This window comes from Mus caroli, chromosome 4 (assembly GCF_900094665.2).
Source record: "Mus caroli chromosome 4, CAROLI_EIJ_v1.1, whole genome shotgun sequence".
NCBI classification, from domain to species: Eukaryota; Metazoa; Chordata; class Mammalia; order Rodentia; family Muridae; genus Mus; species Mus caroli.
The window spans coordinates 122,958,258-122,977,676 of NC_034573.1; the positions used below are offsets into that span (position 1 = coordinate 122,958,258).

Consider the following 19,419-nt stretch of genomic DNA (forward strand, 5'->3'; position numbering starts at 1 on the left):
GACTGGACCTGTTCTGCCTTGCTTCAGAGACCTGCTTGTAACCACATTGAAATGAGTTTACTTAAGGAATGGTGCATGCTCACACACCTAGCTGCTTAGGAAGTAGAGTGTGGACCCTCGCTCATAACAACAGAGCGGGGCAGACTGAGGTAGGGCACACATGGCATCTCAGGACTCCAGCAGCCGAGGAGCTGAACCCCAGCCCCAGAGCAAGCCCCATCTCAGCATCCAACCATCCCGTCAAACAGGGGTGTTGTCACTTAGCTCAGTGGTAGAAAATTTATCTGGGATGTAAGAGGCAATGAGTTTGACTCCCAGTACCCCAAAGGGAAAAAGAAAGAAGGGCAATAATGCCATCTTTGTCTGAAGGGAACAGGGCAAACAGGCAAACACACAGGACACTGGAACAGGGAAGGGAGACCCACTTCCTGTCTGCTGGGGGAAAGACCAGGTGGAAGGAGGCATTGCAGTAGAGCCACTGAAGCAGAGCACATAAAGTAATTTCATGCAGAGACCCTTACCGGATAAGCCCATCCTCAGCGGCGCTCCAGAACGTGTTAGGCCACATGGGCGCCGTGGCAATGCGCTTCACCCGGTTTGTATGGTCTCCAAACATGTGGATCGTCTCCTTTACCGTAAGGTCATGGACGTGCACCTTGGAGTCAGCTGCCCCCGTGATCAAAATGCGGTCTCCAGCATGAGGCAGGAACTGCTCAGGAGAGATCAAATGATTGGCAGGAGATAGGATAGAGCTGGCTACTGAAGGAGACTGGCCTGGGTGTCAGCGCACCTTCTCCCTCTCATATCACTAAGTTTGTCTGCAAGAGCTCACCAAAATAAGCCTGGCTATCGAGCAGCAGCCTATCAGCACAGAAGTTCAATCGGGATCTGTACTTTGTGCAGTCAGAGTGGTCACCATTCACGCCGAGCTGTGCTGCCTAAGGAGCCCCTTTTTTTTCTGACTCCTCTAAAGATAGGAACTGAGTGGATGATAATCCTTGCTATCCCTTACTAAGAACTCCCAAATTAGGGGCTGGGTGCGTCCCTCCGTGGTGAGCACTCACTTAGTATGTGTAAAAACCAAAGTTTAATCCTGAGCATAGGAGAAGAAAAAAACCTTTAAGGGTCATGGCTGAGGGCATAGCTTACTGGCAGACCACATGTGTGACATCCTTGGTGCTCTGGGTTCAATTCCAGCACCAACATAAAGCAAAGCAAGCAAGCAAGCACCGAGTTTCAGAACACAGCAAGGCTGTGCAAACCCAGGCTGGGGCTTTATATATCCATCCACCCACCCACCCACCTACACCTCAGTTCACCCACATGTCCAGCTGTCCAGGTTTGGATTAAAAAGCAATTCCCATCTTTTGACCTAAACTCCTAATTCTATGAAAGATCCAAAGGATCCAAAAGAGAAAATGGGATCTAGGCAAAAAATGTTCAGCCAAATACTCCTTATACAGCAAACAGATTCCAGATGTTGGACTGTGGAGAAGGGCTGGCCACTATAAGACTACTACCATCACCCCAGTCAAATGGAGAACATAACATTCCAGATGACCCGAATAAAACCTCCCTCCCTCTCCCTTTGTGTGTGTCTGTTTGTCTCCCCTCCTTCCTTCCCTGTACTGAAGACAGATCAGATACCGGCATGGAGAAAGGCAGGCAGTTGCTCTACCACAGAGCTATATCCCACCTCTCCCTTTTGATTTTTATTTGGAAGAGAGAACAAAAATGCTCTTATGCTTTGTCACTTAGAAATAGGAATATATAAACTTATTTTTAGGGGCATGCCTCAATCTTTATTCCTGTCTGGAGGCAGCATAGATTCCAGCCACAGCAAAAATAAGTGAAGTAAGCCCTCAAAGCTGCCTTGCTTGCAATGTGCCACAGCTGCCACCAGGGGGAGAGCATGGGCGGAATATGATGAATGCCCAGCGGCAGTGTTTTCACTAAGTCCATGGAAAAGGAGGCTTTTCTTAAACAAATTGGAAAGAGTGCAGTGGGTGATGGCACTTGCCACACAAGCCTGGTGACTTGAAATCAAGCCTGGGGTCCCATAAAAAGGAAGGAGAGAATCAACTCCACCAAGCTGTCCTTTGGCTTCCTCACATTCCCCCCTCCCATATCACACACCTATATCATAATACATTGTTGAAAATGTATCTTTAGGGGGCTGGTGAGATGGCTCAGCGGGTAAGAGCACTGACTGCTCTTCTGAAGGTCCTGAGTTCAATTCCCAGCAACCACATGGTGGCTCACAACCATCCATAATGAGATCTGACACCCTCTTCTGGAGTGTCTGAAGACAGCTACAGTATATTTACATATAATAATAAATAAATCTTTAAAAAAAAAAAAAAGAAAATGTATCTTTAGTTGGGTGGTGGTGGCCCACCCCTTTAATCCCAGCACTCAGGAGGCAGAGCCAAGCAGATCTCTGTGAGTTCAAGGCAAGCTTGGTCTTTACAAAGCAAGTTCCAGGACAGCCAAGACTGTTGCACAGTGAAATCCTATCTCAAACAAACAAAACAAAACAAAACAAAACAAAAACAAAAAAAACCTACCACCACCACCAAAAACAACAAAGAAAAAGAGGTGTTTTATTTAAACCACCAAAAACTGGGCTGGTGAGATGGCTCAGCAGGTAAGAGCAATGGCTGTTCTTCTGAAGGTCCTGAGTTCAAATCCCAGCGACCACATGGTGGCTCACAACCATCTGTAATGAGATCTGACGCCCTCTTCTGGTGTGTCTGAAGACAGCTGCAGTGTACTTGTCTTTATTTATAATAATAAATAAATCTTTGGACCAGAGCAAGCAGGGACTAAGCAAGTGGGGCTGACCAGAGAGAGCAGAGGTCCTAAATTCGATTCCCAACAACCACATGAAGGCTCACAACCATCTGTACAGCTACAGTGTATTCGCATACATAAAATAAATAAATAAAATCTTAAAAAAAAAAAACCCCATATCTCAAAAGCAAAGGATGACACTAAAACCACCAGAAGTCCGTGTACAACTACTGTCAAAATATAATCTTGGAAAGAGCGACCACAGACAGTACTGCAGCACCTTTCCCACACATCATGTGCTGGTCATCAGAACCACAAACCAAGCTCCAGTTGTTCTGCTTCTAGAACAATCCCAGGCACTCACCCGCAGAGGTGAGAGAGAGGGAGTGAGGCAGAGCTCAGGGTGATGAGGCTTAGAACTCTCTGAGGTGGCTCTGGTTTCAGGTAGAGTCACTGCTCTTCACATTAGCCAGAGAAAGGAGACAGCCGCACACTCGTGGGCCCACAGATATAAATAAATATACAACTGCAGGACTGACAAGCCCTTTCCTCACAGGTCACTTCAGATCCAATGTGCCTCAGTGCAAAAAGCCTGCTTCTGGGAGTGGGGAACCAAAGCCCTGCACACAGATCTCCAAAGAAACCACAAATGATAAGCATGCAGGATTGTCCTTCCAAGCAAAGATGTAAAACCTGTTCTTTCATCCAGCATGCTGGGAATTGGAAGGGATTGACAGCCTGGTGGTTTGTGTTATCTGTTGGGCCAGGTCATGTTCAGCTACTACAATCAGGACAAGAGGTGGCTAGTAGTCTAAATGACCCTGACAGCCAGGGCCTCCCCAAGCTCCCGCAACCAGGACCAGAGGTGGCTAATAGCCTAAAAAAGCCCTATGCTATTTGTATGACTAAGACCAGGTCAGAGCACTGCTTAGGCCCTTAAGCTAGTGCAGGTAGCCTAGAACCCATCCTCTTGGAAGAAATGGCATGTACCCCAAGTCGAGTTTCAATGTAATTACAATGTCCATGTACACCAGGGATTGTATTATACCAGGAAACTTTTTTTCCGGATTAAATTATGGTTAAATCTGAGGGCTAAAGCACCTGGCATCAGACTTCCCAAATCTCCATCCAGGTTGATGGTCAATGGGAGCCAAGTTCTCACCACTCTCACCTCTTTGTGGTTCACTTCCCTGCCTGACACCCCCAGAGACCCCCCCTCACTCTGACACTTCTCCAGAGGCTGTTCAGACCAGACATGGTGGCACATACCTTTTTTTTTTTTTTGGTTTTTCGAGACAGGGTTTCTCTGTGTAGCCCTGGCTGTCCTGGAACTCACTTTGTAGACCAGGCTGGCCTCGAACTCAGAAATCCGCCTGCCTCTGCCTCCCAAGTGCTGGGATTAAAGGCGTGGGCCACCACCGCCCAGTTGGCACACACCTTTAATCCTAGCATTCAGGAGGCAGAGGCAGGTGGATGTCTATGAGTTTGAGAGCAGCCTGGTCTACAGAGTGAAACCCTGCCTTAAAAAGCAAATAAAAACAACTTTCTTCAATGACCCCACGCATTAGGGGCTCTTTCCTCTCCAGACCCACATGTAATTCTAAGGCCTAACAGCCACGTCTGGGTTTGTTCTCTGGGATCAAGACCTAACCTCTGTGCACAGGGATGAAAAGACGGTCAACTGAAGGCAGTAAAGTGCTTGGCTGGCATCCACGAAGCCCTAGGTCCCACACTCAGCACCATATAAACTTATGGTAAAGCACTCAGGAGGCCCAGCGGAGGGCCAGAAGTTCAAGGTCATGCTCAGCCAAGGACCAGAGGTTCTGGCCGGGAATTAAAGACTTGTCTGACAGGGACAGTCTCACAGAACAGGGCTCCAAGGTCTGTAGGGTCCTCCCCACCTCCTCTCAGCTAAATTCCCTTTTATCAAGGGAAAACATTCACTTCCTAGGGGCTAGAGAGATGGCTCAGTGGTTATGAGCACTGACTGCTCTTCCAGAGGTCCTGAGTTCAAATCCCAGCAACCACATGGTGGCTCACAACCATCTGTAATGGGATCTGATGCTCTCTTCTGGTATATCTGAAGACAGTGACAGTGTATTTAAAAAAACAAACAAACAAATCTTTTTTTTTTTTTTTTTCCTTTTAAAGATTCATTTCCTAGGCCAAGGTAGAAGATCCATGCTAGGTGTTTTGTTTTTGTTTTCCCTAAGATCTAGGAATGTTTTGCACGTCTGCCCTTGGAGGTCAGAAATGGAGTCCGATCTGCTGAACTGGATTAAGCCCCCATGGGGTTCTGGGAATAGGGCAAAGGGAAGAACTGACTCATGCCAGTGTTCTTATGCCCTCCGCATGTATGAGGACATACATGCACAGCATGGCAAATGTGTCCTCCCACACTAACAAATTTAATAAATATAAATGGATCCTGAGTTGGCCCATGGTTTTGAGAAGAACAGAGAAAAAGAGACAGGGTCCAAAGCACCACTCTCCAATGCTCACAGCACAGGAACAGGCACACAGGACATGCTATACCATACAACCACCCCACAGCCCAGGCCCGCCATGGGGCTTGTTTGGCTCACCTTGACAGAGAAGATATTTGCTGTGTGTCCTGTGTGCATGGACAGCAGCTTCTTGTGGTGCAGTGGGTCCCACACAATGGTGTGCTGGTCGTCGGAACCAGACGCCAGCAGGCTGAGGGAAGAATTAGGAACTCTGACTTCTTAAGGTCCCGGCTACCTCTTCCCCATTCCCAGAGGATAGGAGTTGGGCACAGATAACTCAAAGGACAGTAGATGTTGCAGGTTAGCTTATAAATATCACTAGATTATATTTTACTTTGTTAAGAATTTCTAATATTCTCCCAATACATTGGCTTACAGTAAAACAGGGTTTGGATGTTACCCAAGCTTCTATCTATACTTGAGTTACTAGTCAAACTGTATTGACAGTCATGAGATAGCTTAGGATGGCATAGAACGGAGCCCATCTCCGCTGCTCTGGCCCCTCCCTTGCCCCTGCAGGTCATACTTACTCTCCTTTCTCATTCCACTCCAGACAGTTGACACAGCCTGAGTGTCCCTGGGGGAGGAAACAGAGGGTTAAGAAATGCCAAGAGCTTGGGGTTAGGCAAGCAAACCACCCCACCTTCAGCATCTGCCAGGGACCTGCGCGGGGCAGAACTAAAACGCTCCCCTTACAGCATATAAAGTGCTTTCCCACGCACTGTCAGCCGACACTGAATACGAGTTAGTGAGGCAGGTTTCTTCTACCCCACCTTGCAGGAAATTCATACATAGAAACTATAAAAGCTGAAAACGGTCTGTCCCTATCCCTGGAAGGCACAGGCACAGCTCCTTCAAGGGACAAGTTTAGGGCCAGCATGCATGCAACATCTTGAGGCTCCATTCCTGTATTCCTCCACCCTCACTCCCTACAAAAGGTGAATCCTAGAGATTAATGTAAAAAGATAATCTTCAGTTACCTTGAGGGGTTTAATTCAGAATCAGAAGAAATGGGGCTGGAGAGATGGATTAGTGGAGGACCCAGATAGCAGAGGACCCAGGTTCAATTCCCAGCACCCACATGGTTGGCTCACAAATGCCTGGAACTCCAGTTCCAGGGCATCTGTTGCCCTCTTCGGATCTCTGTGGGTACCAGCACATGAGGGCAAAATGCTCATTTGTATACATGAAATAAAACAAATCCTAAGAAAGAAACAGAGCCAGGCAGTGGTGGCACACACCTTTAACCTCAGCACATGGGAGGCAGAGGCAGGTGGATTTCTGAGTTCGAGGCCAGCCTGGTCTACAGAGTGAGTTCCAGGACAGCCAGGGATACACAGAGAAACCCTGTCTCAAAAACAAACAAACAAACAAACAAACAAACAAAAAACCAACCCAAAAAGAAAGAAAGGAAGAGAGGGAAAACGAGGCCGTCAACAGTACATAATAAACTTGAACTTACAAAGAGCAGAAGGTATGAGGAGTGGACCCTAGGGTTTCTCAGCAAGGAGATGACATGACTAGACCAGGCAGGCTTCTCTCTGCCCCTTCACTCTGCCCCCTGCCTAAGGGCAGCAAGATTATCACTGACTGAACTACCAACTTCCTGCCTAAAATCAAACCGAGTGTCCAGGAAGCACAAGAGCACTTTTCTCGCCACAGTAAGAGGTTCAGAGGCTTGGTTAGACCTAAACCAAACAGTACACGGAAAGCAGTAAAGCTTATCTGGCCATAGTAATCAGCTGAGAGATGAACCTTGACCTGGAATCAGATGCCAAGAGGGAAACAGGCACGTGAGTCCCATTCTCAGGAGCTCTGGATACATAGGTGCTTCCATGACGGCCAGGCATGCAGATGGACGGACTGTTCCAAGTTGTTGCAATTCTGCCACCTGGAGGGCAAGCAGCCTGGGCGTGGAGTCAGCACCCAGAGGCAGGCCTATCCCATAGTTGTGGAAGATGGAGCCAGACTGACTAAAGCAGCAGACCCTGACGCTGACCTTCTCCTGCCCCTCAGTCCATTTCTGTTTAAGAATTCAAACTGGGCAGCCCGTTATCTGTGGTATAAAGCATCCAAACCAGTAATTCCAATCCTTTCTTCAGGTATCCAAGAGCAGGACCTTCCTCTAAGGCGTCCTGCCTCTCCTGTGCTCGTGGGTGGGGACAGGGCTGCTTTCCTGTTGGCTGCTATGCTATCCTATAGCTCCGCAGCTCTGTGACTTTTCCTCCACCAGATAGGCCTGAGAAAGCAGGCTTTTCGGATTACACTGTGTCTCCGAAGCCAGCTACAGTGTCTAGCAGGTATCTGCTGCTTAACTGACTAGATGCATCTGTCCAGTGGGACTAGTGAGGAGAACTGAGAGGTAGAGACACACCTAATTCCCAGCTGAGACACCTCAGTTGTACATTCCAGGCTGCCAGTGCCCCTGTAGACCTAAGGCCTCTTGCCTTCTCAGACACTTGGTTGCAACCCCACACCTTTATCTGAGTCAAAATCATTTCTATCCTTGTGCCTGAAGCCACAGCTTAATCATGGAGCACCAATGGCCTCGAGTGACTGCTGCTTATAGTGAGGGCAAAGCTGAATACTGGTGTAGGCAGAATAATGGTCCCTTATTGATGTCCTGCCATAATTCTGAAACCTGCAAACATCTAATATCTGAAGTGACAAAAAGAACTTTGCAGATATGATTAGGGTTAGGACCGTGAGATGGCATGAGATCCTGGACTATCCAGGTAGGCTCAATGCAGTTACATAAACACTTAAATTGATAGCTGGGTGTGCTGGCTACAGAGGATCAGACACAGAGGTGTGAAAGGACCGGACCAGCCACTGCTGGCTATGCAGCAGAAGGAAGGGCCAGGAGCCAAGACTTGTAGCACTTTAAGAAACTGGGAATAGCAAGAAAAGAAATTCTACTCTACCCTACAGCCTCCTGGAGGGATAGAGCTGCCAACACCTTCTTTTAGCCTGGTGAGATTTGTGTTAGACAGGTCTGATTTACAGACCTGTAATGTAAGCCAGCTGTGGCGAAACAGCTCTATCTTAGCACTTGAGAGGCTGAGACAGGTTCATCTCAGAGAGAATTTGAGGCCAGCCAGAGCTACACAGCAAGGCACCACCTCAAAATACTAAAAAACTAAAAACAAAAACGAAACAGGAGCTGACAGGAGGTGAAGAGAGAGTGCAGGGCTCCCAGATGCCAGGGTTGACTCTCAGCACCCACATGTTGACTAACAACTGCCTGGAACTCCAATTCTGTGAGAGCCAACACCCTCTTCTAGCATATACTATTAGGTATACATGCTATACCTAATACACATAATAATAAAATACGCTATTTAAAAACTATACCAAGTTTTTGTTTTCAAAGCACTCACTGTGGGTTTTTCTTTTTTCATTTACTATGTGTGTGTATCATGTCTTAATTCTTAGCCAGCCCATCCCTGCTTGGAGACAAGACTTTGATATTTAGCTCCGGCTGGCCTTGAATTCACAATTCTTCTGCCTTATCTTAATACTAGAATTAGTATTTTTTTAAAACTATGTTTATGTATTTACCTTTAGAGAGAAGCTTTTGGGCCTAGGGAGGAGCTTTTGGGCCAAAGTGCATATATAGGGTTAAAGGACAACTTTCTCAAGCCAGCTCTTTCCTTCTGGGCTTCGTAGTGAGGGCCTTTACCCACTGAGTCATCTAGGTCTCCCCAGACCTATCTGTTTATTTAGTGTCTGTGTCTGTATACATGCGCCATGACACAGGTGTGGGAGTCAGAGGACACCACCTCATGGAAGTTGATTTTCTTCTCACACCAAGTGGATTAATGTGCTCAGGTTTGGCAGACAGGCAGCATCCAGCTGGGTATAGTGGCACCAACCCACAGACCCAGGTAGAGGGAAGGGCAAACAGGCAGATCCCTGGATCTCCACGACCAGCCAGTCTAGCCTTAATCAGGGGCTCCGGGTTCAGAGAGACACCCTGTTTCAAAAAATAATGTAGATGACCAGGTGTGGTGGCACACACCTCCAATCCCCAGCACTTGGTAGGCAGAGACAGGAGGATTTCTGTGAGTTTGCGGCCAGCCCGATCTACATAGAAAGTTCTAGAACACTTAGGATTTAATAGAGATCCTGTCTCAAAAAAAAAAAAAAACCAAACAAAAAAATAATGTAGTGGGCTGGAGAGATGGCTCAGTAGTCTAGAACCCTGACTGCTCTTCCAAAGGACGTGAGAACACTTTCTAGCTAGCACCCATGTACCATAGTGCTAGGTAGAACTGCAGATATTTAGTTATGATCTCATATTTTCCTACAGGTAAGACTGAGCTTCAGAGACATTAATAACTCTTGTGTGAATATGACCTAATAAGCATCACTACAAAGGGGAGAGGAGTGGAAAAGAGAAAAAGGAAATATTGACCAATGTCATCTATCATCTATCTATCTATAATCTATCATCTATCTATCTATCTATCTATCTATCTATCTATCCATCAATGGTAGAGCTCTTGCCTAGCACATGCATGGTCCTCGGTTCAGTCACTACTCCTGGACCGGACAGTGTGGTACACGCCCTTAGTCCCAGAAATCAGGAGGCAGATACGGGTGGATCTCAGAAATGGAAACTTGAAGGCTCTTTGAAAAGTCAGTTGTGTTGGATGGTGTTTTGCCTACACGTGAAGGAATGTTTACCTGAAGTGGACACAGGTCAAAGACTAAGGCAGGCAAACTCATGAAGGAACATTTAGCTACAGCAGATACAAAAGAGGGGATTGTTCTGCTAAAGCAAGCACATGAAAGGACACGTGATGAGGATTCTTTGCTAACCACACACACGTATAGGTCTGCCTTGCATTGTGTAGTTAAGCTGCATTTGTTAGGACCCAGGGGGAAAAAAATGCACCAAAAAACTTCTGGTGATGTGCTGAAGTGTCCTGCTGCCTTCAAGGCCTTGTGTTGATTGGATGCCTGAGCTGAGGCAAGACATATGCTGAACACTTAACATTTGGAGGGCATATAAAAAAGCACTCGAAAGACAGTGACAGAGGCTGAGCTTGGCTTGTTTATACAGATAGCTGTGCAATGCTTGTAGGCCTCTCTGATCTTCACTCCCCTGAGAGAGGCACAGAACTCCTGGCGATCCTCCTGGTCCCTCCTGCTGACTCGTGCAAAGGCTGAGGCCTGGCTGTCTCTGCTAGGTGTGTCACTGCTGTTCCTAACCCGACTCTACCAAACTGGACTGCTGGTGCATCCATCAAATGTTTTCCAGTGGATTGAGCTGCCACTGCTAATCTGTAAACTGAACTGCCAATTTCCAGACAACACAGACAGAAGTTGTTCCAAAGAACTTTTCTAAACAGGTCCACTTCCCCCTCCCCGGACCCCCCATCCTTTCTTTTCTACTACCTCTGGTGGGTGATGGGTTAAAAGGGGGGTTAAAATGTTTAAGAACCCGCAGGGCAGTGGTGGCTCACGCCTTTAATCCTAGCACTTGGGAGGCAGAGGCAGGTGGATTTCTGAGTTCGAGGCCAGCCTGCTCTACAGAGTGAGTTCCAGGACAGCCAGGGCTACACAGAGAAACCCTGTCTCGAAAAACAAAAAACAAAACAAAACAAAAGAACCATCATTAAAAGTAGGATTTGAAAAAAATTAAAGTTATAGATCTCTGAATCCAAGGAAAGCCTTGTCTACAGAGTGAGTTCCAGGACAGCCAGGGCTACACAGAGAAACCCTGTCTCGAAAAACAAAAAACAAAACAAAACAAAAGAACCATCATTAAAAGTAGGATTTGAAAAAAATTAAAGTTATAGATCTCTGAATCCAAGGAAAGCCTTGTCTACAGAGTGAGTTCCAGGACATCCAGTTGAAATCCTGTCTCAACAAACTAAACTAAACTAAACCAAACCAACCAAAACAAATAAATCACCACTATCATGAAGAATGATCTATCTATAGCTATATTCTATAGCTATATACATGCATCAATTTCTGATGTCCCAGGCAGTACTGTACCTCACAACAGACTCCTCCCTTATACTAAGCCTACATCTGTCTGCATCCCTGCAGCCTTTGTACTTGTACTCACTGAGCACCTAGCATAAAATTCTTCTACCTGTAAATGCTATGGAACTCTAGAGGGAGAAAGGAAACCCCACATAGGGCAGTCAGGGCAGTCAGGGAGTGACTAGGTGCTGAGAAGACTATAAAACACAGATGTAGCCGGGTGTGGTGGCGCACGCCTTTAATCCCAGCACTCAGAAGGCAGAGGCAGGCGGATTTCTGAGTTCGAGGCCAGCCTGGTCTACAGAGTGAGTTCCAGGACAGCCAGAGCTATACAGAGAAACCCTGTCTCAAAAAAATAAAAATAAAACAAACAACAACAACAAAACACAGATGTGGGACATACTGCAAATGTACTGTACTGGTCAGAGAAGGTCTCTGAAAGGCAGGAACCATACTGCCGTCTCCACTGCTACACTCTTCTCCCAGGGTCTAGATATACTGCTGGCACGTAAGCCACACACTGCACACAGCACATCTTCCTTCCCTGACCGTGTGAAGGAATTAGAGGTGCTTTCATACTGTTGTTCTCGGGTGACTGAAACACCAATTTACTTCAATATCTAAAGCACGTGTAGACAACTTTTTCTGTAAGGGGCTAAACAATAGATATTTTCGGTTTTGCACACCATATGGTCTCTGTATGAATCATTCACTTCTGCTGTTGAATCACTAACACAGGCAGACAATACATAAATGAATGAGTGTGGCCGTGCTCCAGTAAAACTTTATTTATAAGCACAGGTGGCAGTACACTTGAGACTCCTATGGAAATGCAAAGGACTTAGAAGAGCTAAACAACCTCGCAAAAGGACAAATGTGGAAGATTCGCATGCCCTAGTTTCCCAAGTTGCTACAAAGTGGTACTGGCATAAGAACAGATATTTTGATCAATGGCATGGGTTGACAGTTAACAACAACAACAAAAATTCCATTTCTGCTAAGAGTGCCAAGACACTGTTAACAGTTTCTGCAACAAATGGTACTGGGACAACTGGACATTCAAAATAATCAAGTCTGGGGTGCAGCTCAGTGGTACAGTATTTGCTTGATTCCGGACACCACCATGAATAACCGAAGACTGAAGCGTCAGGGTGGGGAGAAGCCCCTCAGTATTGAAGGCTGAGATCACAACCGAACCCTAAGAATGAAGTGTGAACCCCCTTAGGGACCTTAACTTTGCCCTCCACCAACTCCCTATTCTCTAAAACCATAAAACACCTGGAAGAAGCACAAATATAAATCTCCATGACTCGGAGTCAGCAGAGATGCCACAGATACAACACTGGAAGCCTAATGAGGAAGAAAAGAGGGTGGAGATGGGGGACACGCAGTGCAAGGCCCAGCCCAGTGACCTTAGTGTGATTCCGGGGAACTGCATGGGAAACTGAAAAGTGAGTGAACAGAGAGCTGACTCCAAGTTGTCATCTCACCTCCACCCGTGTGCAGGCCAGGAGTTCAAGAACAGTCTTAGAATACATTCCCAACAAATAAATGCAAAACCATGTAGCTGTCCAGGTGTGGCTGTGGGGCATGCATCTAATCCCAGCACTCTGCAGGCTGAGATAGAGGATTTGAAGCTCAAGGGCAGTTGGGGGTAGACTATGAAGTCTTGGCTCAAGAATGTATCAAATACTGAATTACCATGTAAATCAGCGACTCTACTCCTGGGTACATCGAGAGAGATCTAAAAGTATGCCTCTACACAAAAATGTGTGCATAAATGTTCACAGCAGCATACACACACACACACACACACACACACACACGCACGCACGCACGCAGGCGCACACACACAAACACAAGATATTTTAAGGCTCACCTTACATAAAGCCCATGGCACTTCTGTGACATAACAACTTGACTTAATCTAATTTGAATTTACGCTCATTTTCACAAGAAACAAAATGGAATAAAAGGCATCAAAAGCAGGCAATGGTAGCCCGTACCTGTAATTCCAACAGGAGTTCAATAACAGTCTTGGATACATATAAGTAAATTCAAGGCTAATCTAGGCTACAAATACTGCATCAAAACAGCAACAAGTGCCTGGCAGTGGTGGCACACACCTTTAATCTACGCACTAGGGAGGCAGAGGCAGGCGGATTTCTGAGTTCCAGGCCAGCCTGGTCTACAAAGTGAGTTACAGGACAGCAGGAATATACAGAGAAACCCTGTCTGTAAAAACCAAAAAAAAAAAAAAAAAAAAAAAAAGAGAAGAGAAGGACAATAAAGGCAAACGGAGAGAGGTGAGACATGTGACCGGCCCCAGTACTGGCAGCTTCTATATGGGTGGACTGAACCAAGCACAGAGGGAAAACAAGAGTCAGGATTATGGCAGCTGGAGCTGCATATACACATTTTCCTCATCATCTTGGAAACCATGCATACAGTCTATCAACTATTACTCAGCATTTACATTATATTAGGCATTATAAACAATCTAGAGTTGGTGTGTTCAGAAATGTTTGTAGGTTATATGTAAATAGATACATTGTTTTATTAAAAACAAAAACAAACAAACCTGGGAGCTCTTGAAGATATTTGTTTGTGGGAAGTTCTAGAAACCCCCCCCCCCCCTAAGCATATCCAGGGATGACTGCATAATATACCCAACTCACTGAAGTATAATAGTAAGGAACTCAAGCTGGGAATTTCACACCTTTAATTCTAGTGCTCCTGGGGCAGAGTCAGGAGGATCTCTGAGTTTGAGGCCAGCCTGGTTTATAGATCAAGTTTCAGGGCAGCCAAGGCTACACAAAGAAACCCATCTCAAAAAAAAGCAAAAAAGAAAAGAAAAGCCGGGTGTGGTGGTGCACGCCTTTAGTCCCAGCACTCAGGAGGCAGAGGCAGGTGGATTTCTGAGTTCGAAGCCAGCCTGGTCTACAAAGTGAGTTCCAGGACAGCCAGGGCTACACAGAGAAACCCTGTCTCAAAAAACCAACCAAAAAAAAAGAAAAGAAAAGAAAAGAAAAGAAAAAGACACCAACCTACTCACCCCACACCTAAGCTAAGCGTGGTGTCCCACACCTGTAACTCCAGCCCTGAGCAGCAGATGGACGTCCGCGTGCAGAGAGGATGGAAAGCAGGATATGTGTGTCTAGGCTGCAAACTGGCTCTCTTACCTGAAGCTCTGCTTCCAGGCCCAGCCGCCGGATAAAGGGGTCAGTGACATGATATCGCCGTTCAAAGCTCAGGGCACCCCGCTCCTGGGAACAAACACAAACTTATATTACCTTTGATTCAATTCAATATTATTTAGTATCTACCTTTTTAAAAAAATTTAGTATATGTGCATGGATGTTTTGTCTCCATGCACATCTGGACACCATGTGCATGCCTGGTGTCTACAGGGGTCAGAAGAGGGTGTCAGATGCCCTGGAAATAGAATTATAGCCGGTTGTAAGCTACCATATGGACACTGGGAATTAAATCTGAGCTCTCTGGAAGAGCAATGTACTCTAAACACAGCGAGCCGACCTCTCTAATCTCCAATATATCCAACTTTTCTATATTCAACCCTATGCTGGACACAGTAAGAAACAGAAAAGGTAAAAACAAAAAACAAAAATAAAAAAAACAGATGAGGACAGATTGTGTAGTTAGGATGGCAGGTGGTCATCTTTAGGACACACACAGTTAAGGCACACATATACACACACCAAAGTAACCTACGGGCTATGAACTTCTAAAAATAGTTCTTTGTCTTTAAGGCCACCCAGTCCAATAAAATCCCCCAGAACCTCATAAAGGTTCACCTAACAGGTTCTCTGACCCAAGGTAAGACAGACTAAGACACACCAAGCACTTGGTTCCTGTCAGCGCCCACACTACACTCAGCCCATCCAGTTCACCCACACGACCACCAAAGCCTAATGCTTCGGTGGATAATTCTGTATTTGAAAAAAGGGTCTCATATGCAGCCCTAGTTGGAACTCTCTATGTAGATGAAGCTAGCTTTGAACTCATGGAGATCCACCTTCCTGAGGGCTGAGGTTAAAGGTATGTATCACCATGCATAAAAGACTAGAGCACAGGCAAGCAACTCATGCAGTCTGTAAGTGGCTTCACTACTCAGGGCAGTAGTGTATGGCGCTCAAAACACCAGCTTGGGGTTCGTTTTATTTATTTATTTATTTTTGTTTTTTTCAAGACAGGGTTTCTCTGTGTAGCCCTGGCTGCCCTGGAACTCACTCTGTAGACCAGGCTGGCCTCGAACTCAGAAATCCACCTGCCTCCCAAGTGTAAAGATGTGCGCCACCACTGCCCGTCTAGCGTGGGGTTCTTATTGGAGGCGCATGTGCCTTGCTTTAAACTCTCAGCCTCTGCGGCTCCCATGATGGACTCTCCAGCTGAGGCTGTGAAGAGGCTATCTATCACCTATGCTCCTGTGTGCTCGCCCCCATGGACTCCTTCTCTACACCGATGGCTCACCAGCCTACAGTAATCTTAGCAATGGAGGCACTAGTAGAGACGGGAGCCTCCATGAAGCCGGAGGCGGCAGATGACCTTGAACTCATCCCCGGTATGCTACTAGCAAGCTCTAAGACGAGGTAAGTCACCAACTCTACAGCTGGCTGGCTGTTACGAGTTTTTGGCCTTTTTTTTATCTTTAAGTGAATCTTGTAGGGCTGCTGTTCTCAGCCTGTGGTCATGATCCCTCTGTGGGGGGAACAACCCTTCCACAGGGGTCACCCAAGACCATAGGAAAACAGGGACACTTCCATTATGATTCCTAACAGGAGAAAAGCAATGAAGTAACAACAAAAACAACGTTATGGGTGAGGGTCTGAGCGCCACCGTGGTGGGAGGAAGGGCCGCTTACCTTGACTTGCCTACGAATGAGGTCTCTAGTTATGTTGACTTTTGCCATCTTCTCTTAATAGTTCAACAGAGGGAAGCTACGGAAGGATCTTCAAGACCCTTGCACATTCCAGCCAAGCCCAGGTCCACAAGACAAGCATTTACCTAGGAGGGAAACAAAACATCCATCAAGCCTCGGGAAATGGACCAGGTGCCTTCAAAAGCCAGACCCACTGCTAAGGCAGCCCACCAGCCCACTCAGTGACTTCTAGCATGGTGATTGGCCCTGCTGCGCTGCACTGAAGAACCCCTGAATGGGGAAAGATGGGAGCACTGTGACATACAACTATGGGGAGCACCGAGCAAGCACTTGAAGGAGTCACGATGCCTCCACAGACCTGTGGCAAACCATCTGAACTGTCGAGTCACTTTAGCACTGAGGCCTCGGCTAGACCCTGCCACAGCCACATCAGCACTACAGACAAAGCCTCAACAAGGGAATGTTCCAGAGAGTTGACACAAGGGAACTCCACATTGTGTTCTTTGAAAAATCCTTCATAATAAACCAGCAAAGAGTTTTGAAGTACTATTACTGCTACTATTGTCTCTGTGGAGACAGCGACTTCTCTGTGGAATTGGTCGTCCCTTTCTCCTCCTTCCTTTATTCCGGTCTCAGGACTCCAACACAGGTGACTAGGCTTGCTCTACCTGCTGAGCCATCTCACCAGCCTTAATAATTTTTTTTAATTTAAAAATATGTTTTAAGTCTAAGTAAAGGAGTACTTTGCCTACACGTATGTCTGTGCGTTATGTGGAGACCAGAAGAGACCAGGAGAGTATCGGCTCCCCAGGAATTGCAGCTACAGTGGTTGTGAGCCACCATGTAGGAGTGTGGAACTGAGCATGCACCCTCTGGAGAACTCAATCATTGAGCAATCTTTCCAAACCCATCCAGTAATTTTTCTTTTAGATTAATTTTTTAAACAAGATTTATTTATCTTATTATGTATACAATGTTCTGCCTGCCTACCAGAAGAGGGCACTAGATCTCATAGACAGTTTTGAGACACCGTGTGGGTACTGGGAATTGAACTCAGGACCTTTGGAAGACCGGCCAGTGCTCTTAACCTCTGATGCATCTCTCCAGCCCTAAGGTTTAATTTTTATTTTAGACTATGTGTGTGTTTCTGTGTAAGCATGCGCAATGAGCGCAGGCCAGCAGAGGCCAGGAGTCAGATCCCCCAGGAGCTGGAGTTACAGGCAGTTGTCATCAATGTGGTGCTAGAAACCAAACCCAGGTCTCCTGGAAGAGCAACTCCTGCTCCTTACTGCTGAGCCATTCCCCAGCCCCAAGCAAATGTTAGGCGAGTATATGACGACCACGGTCAAGCCTCGACTGAATAAAGACAGTCTTCTGTGGCATCTGGGTAGTTTAGCCTTTGTTCTGTCACCCCTCCAAGCTACTCTCCTATCATCTAATTCTGTTTAAAAGAACAAGCAGTCCAATTCTTTAGCATGTAGCAAAAGGAAACACAAGATGCAAGAGGAAAGCTTAAGTATGCAGCACAGATTTTGTCGAAGGAAAAACCGACAAGTTCTCACTGTTAGGAATGTATTGCCATAAAACATCACAGAGAGTTGAGGAATGATACTCCCAGGTCATCAAGACGGCTCAGAGCGTAAAGGTACTACTTTCCCTGGCAACCACAGCACAGGAAGAGAAGTGAGGAGACTGGAACCCAAGCCTATGTGACTCCAAAGACCATGTCCTTAATCACAATGGTACGTTCTTTTCCAGAGTGATTGCCACAGTGAGAATGCAAAGAGCCAACCAAATCCTAGTTACTTATTCATGAGTTTCCTCCGAGCAGTTGTAAGTGCGTACCAAGTCTGAAGCGCCGTTAGAATGGAGATTACAGAGATAAAAGACACAGTTCAGAGTTAGGGATGCGAGTGGTGTGTGTGAGGACGGATAAGTGGCTTGGAAGGACAGAAAGAAACAAAGGAGGAAGTGAGGAGCATAGGAAACAAGTCTGTCAAGAGGGAAAATAAAAATACAGATTTAAACAGACTGCTTAGTCCCATCCAAAAGCCTCTCAAACATGGTGGGCGTGGTTATGCCCGCCTTTGATCCCAGCACTTGGGAGGCAGAGCCAGGTGGGTCTCTATGAGCTTGAGGCCAGCCTGGTCTACAAAGCAAGTCCAGGAAGAGTCAGGGCAGATTACACTGAGAAACTCTGCGTCTTGAAAAACAAAAACAAAAACCTCTCAACCATACAGAACTGGATCAATAAAATTTATTTTAAGCTGGGTGTGGTGGGGCACGCCTTTAATCCCAGCATTTGGGAGGCAGAGGCAGGCAGATTTCTGAGTTTGAGGCAAGTAGAGCAAGTTCCAGGACAGCCAGGGCTACACAGAGAAACCCTGTCTCGATAAACCAAAAAAAACCAAAAAAAACTAAAAAACAAAACTTATTTTAAAATGAGTAGATGAAGTCATGGCCAATTTTTATTTAGAGTGTTCAGTCACAATTCTTGAAATAGTCAACAAGTCACACACAGAAGCTTAGGAACGAGGGACCTGAAGTTGGCAACTGCAGTGACATACAGGATCAAACATGAGAGAAGACAACACCAACGAGAATTCTGTTAGATGCAGTATGCAAATTAAATATTGGCTGGGATAAATAATTTCAAGAATTTTATCAAAAATTTTAATGAGCTGGACTTGGAAGGATTAGTTGAATCTTAGTTATACTAATTTATTCTTCTGTCTTAGAAGAAATCACAGAAGACAGGAGGACATTAACCATAGGGAAGGATGTGGCAGCTTGGAGTCACTAGAGAGGAGAACATGGACTCTTCGCTCTGAGGCGGGATGGTAAAATGCCACACCCTGACTTTCACACTCAGCACTGGAAGAACATTGAGAGCTAATTTGTTCATTTGTTCATAGAAAATGAAAGTCCAATAAAGACTTTCTCTACCTAGAGGACAAAGGTTGGCAGGTTATGAACTGTAAATAGGATGCTACAAGGCCACCCCTGACAGACATCCATGAGAGGAGGAGCAAGCGCACTGTAGAACACCAGCGGCACAGAGGAAAACACATGACATAATGTTCAAACAGAAATATGAGCTGTGCTTCTGTGCAGATGTTACACCTCTCTGAAGGTATTCTCCCTCGGGCCTAAAATGGCTAGCATGGCATCTTTAACCCTATCCTGACTGCAAGTTTTTGTTTTGTTTTTTTTTTTTTT

At 46.1% G+C, this 19,419-nt stretch overlaps 1 protein-coding gene across 5 annotated transcripts in view; it reads right to left on the reverse strand.

Annotated features, from left to right (window-relative positions):
- Wdtc1 (WD and tetratricopeptide repeats 1) overlaps positions 1–19,419 on the reverse strand; it is a 59,571-nt gene that overhangs the window by 15,280 nt on the left and 24,872 nt on the right. For all 5 annotated transcript variants that reach the window (XM_021159606.2, XM_021159605.2, XM_021159607.2 and 2 more), the window contains exons 2-6: positions 16,183–16,325; positions 14,483–14,566; positions 5,831–5,877; positions 5,379–5,490; positions 522–709 (exon numbers count right to left, since the gene is read on the reverse strand). In XM_021159606.2, the coding sequence (XP_021015265.1) occupies positions 522–709; positions 5,379–5,490; positions 5,831–5,877; positions 14,483–14,566; positions 16,183–16,230 (479 nt within the window). In that variant the 5' untranslated portion in view covers positions 16,231–16,325. The remainder of the gene's footprint in view (positions 1–521; positions 710–5,378; positions 5,491–5,830; positions 5,878–14,482; positions 14,567–16,182; positions 16,326–19,419) is intronic.